Consider the following 2,836-nt stretch of genomic DNA (forward strand, 5'->3'; position numbering starts at 1 on the left):
TGAGGGGGGATGTTAGGATTTATATGTACTTTTTATTTATTCTTAAGGGTAGTTTTGTACTTTTGCTTAGTTGTGTATATATTCAACTTTACTCTCTTTTTCTTTGGTTAATCTTAATATATGGAACCCTAGTTTTCTTTTCTTAATCTTCTTTAAATCTTTGAGTATAGTATGTTAATAATTACCATTACGAGTCATAATGGGCAGTTTATGAAAGTTCGAAAGCTAATACTTTGCAAATACATTTTTCAGGTCATCAGCAATAAGAGCAAAGACTTCTACTTTTGTAAGCGCTTGAACGCTTCTGGTTGAGATAGGGAGGTTGGAGGAGGAGGAACATACCAAGCCTAGATAGGATATTAGATTTTTTTGCACACCCTACTTCTTGCAAGCCCTTGCATAGACTTCATAAGGGAATCTACATACTTCTCGTTGGTGCAAAATCCCGCATCAACATATATAATTAAGTGTTATACTTTAGTTTGATGTCATATAATAATGGCTGTTAAATGTAGCTTGCTAGCTAGTATCGCTTGGATATACATCTAAGTTCTGTCTAACTAGTAACCTCTTCTAGGCAAATTATTTGATTATTCTATAATTTCTATTATTTTAAGAGGATACTAATCAGCTTGTATGATTAGAAATTCAAAATCTTCATGTATTTCTAGTGCAAAAGAAACGATGTATAGTTTTCTTTGTTTTTCTAACAAACGTAGAGTTAAACTCGAGGAAATTGCTTAAAACTAAAGCAACATTAAACATACATACACACACTATATATATAAAAATTTTTGTTCTTCTTGTTGCCTTCACGCTTTCAAGGTACATGATCACAACACCTTACCAATTTATTGTTCTTCTGCAGTGATCTCAGGCTCTCCTTGCTGCTGATCAGATGAAACAAGAGAGAGATTGTCTGAAACAAGTTCCTGATTGTGCTTTATTAATATTTTTCTCAAGTCATAGGCCATAAGAACAAAGGCGTCGACATTCGTAACCGCCTGAAGGGTTCTGGTTGAGATGGGGAGGTTAGATGGTGAAGCGTCATCTCTAGCCCAAGCAACAAGTTCTTCTCCGAAGAAGTCACCCTCTTCAAGAATATCTTGTTCACTAGGGTGATGATCAGTCCTCCGAGGGGTAGTTGCAGTGCCCCTGGAGCTGTAGGTCCATAGATTGCCTTGCAGTACAAAGAGCATCTCATCAATTGGGTCTCCCTCCCGAACAATGCGAGTCCGCTCATCATAGAAAGCTGGCCTCACACAATCACAAAGGTCATCCAAACTCGTATCATTCCAGGTTGCAAACTCGTCTACCTGGACATACATTAAAAAATAAGGATGAGAATATATCCAATATGCTCAGAATGGTCTAAGCAGAGTTCTTTAATTTGCAGAGTTATTTATAATATGGAGACAAAAGAATCTCACTTTCTTTAGTAGGTCTAAGCAGAGTTCACGCTTTATGTTGCTTTTGAGGTCCTTGGAAAGATAATTGAGCAAATTTTCTACATTTACACCTTTGATCACTTCCCAACTGTTCGGCGGGTGTTTCTCAATCCGCTGTTGGAGATTCATAGAGATCCTTCTGAAGGGCAGCTGTTAGAGTCATGAAAGTGACTCTATTTTGGTGATAAAAATACCCCATTTGTGATTAAATTGAAGTATATTGAGACAATTAAAGAATTTATGAATTTATTCATGAAAATCGCTTCCTAATATTTTTCTTATGAATTTAACGTGTTTGGAATGATTTTGGAAAATATATGAGTTGATATTAGGTTGTGGTTTATGGATTAAGGGTAATTTTGTCTCATTTATGCTGTTTAGGGGGTAAAATGTCATGTTTTAAGGGGCTGATTTTGTCACTTTTTAATTGTGTAGGGACTAAACTGAAATTTTACAATATGTGCTATAAAAGAAAAAAACGCAGATCGCACCAGGGGGCTGTTCATCTTCATTTTTCCGGTGACCCTTCACCTTCTCCGATCAAGCTCCGGCGACGAGTGGTCTCCTTTTCCGGCGACGATTCACCTCCCCCTTGCTCCGGTCACCATCATCCCTCCATCACCACCGTGAACCAAGCACCACCGCGGCGTTTCGTCTTCCACCGCGACTCTTCGTCTTCCCGGCCAGTTTTGGCCATTTTCCGGTGACGTTCCAGCTCCCCAAGGGTAGATCTCACTTCCCCACAGCCGGATCTACACTTCCCTAGCTTCAGCCGCCGCGAAAACCGCCGGAATCCGTGATTTAGCCGCCGCGACTCTTCATCTTCCAGGCCAGATCCTGCTCATTTCCGGCGACTTCTCACCTCCCCGGGACCTGATCTGAACTCCCCATCACCAGAGCTTTCCATCGGTACCTTCGGATCCCATTTCCGCCACCGTTTTCCGGAGACCCGCCGGAAAATTAACGTTTTCCGGCGAACCGCGGCTGTTCGTATTCCGGGCTGTCCGTTGGTCGTTTTCGCCCCTTTTTCGCACCATATCGCTGTCGGTTACCTCCTCTCCGCCATGGTCAGCTCCGTTTCCACCGTTTCGGCCTCCGTCATCACCACCATGAGCGGCTAAGCTCCCGGTTGTCTGTTACGGCATAGGCGAGATCGGGATTGACTCCACGACTCTCCTCATCAGCTCTCGACTAGTTGGATGAGCCCGATTATAGGACATTTGGTAGTATTGTGCTTCGGATTATATTTGTTTTCGTTTCATGATTGATTTCGATACTTTAATATGATTTGGGCATAATTTGTGATGAATATTGTTGTCCATTGTGATTTAATGTTTTCATAGAACTTGCTGAATGATAAACGTTGGTTTGGAATAATTAAATGATGA

The 2,836-nt window shown here is 41.0% G+C and overlaps 1 protein-coding gene across 1 annotated transcript; it reads right to left on the reverse strand.

Moving 5' to 3' along the window:
* Positions 1–848: 848 nt before the first annotated feature.
* Positions 849–1,592, reverse strand: LOC116129111 (cyclic nucleotide-gated ion channel 1-like). Its single transcript, XM_031414867.1, has 2 exons — positions 1,431–1,592; positions 849–1,316 (listed from the first exon to the last, which is right to left on the reverse strand). The coding sequence occupies exons 1-2, from the start codon at positions 1,575–1,577 to the stop codon at positions 852–854; spliced, it is 612 nt and encodes a 203-aa protein (XP_031270727.1). The 5' UTR covers positions 1,578–1,592; the 3' UTR covers positions 849–851.
* Between the last annotated feature and the right edge of the window lie 1,244 nt (positions 1,593–2,836).

This window comes from Pistacia vera, unplaced genomic scaffold (genome assembly GCF_008641045.1).
Source record: "Pistacia vera cultivar Batoury unplaced genomic scaffold, PisVer_v2 Contig1057, whole genome shotgun sequence".
NCBI classification, from domain to species: domain Eukaryota; kingdom Viridiplantae; phylum Streptophyta; class Magnoliopsida; order Sapindales; family Anacardiaceae; genus Pistacia; species Pistacia vera.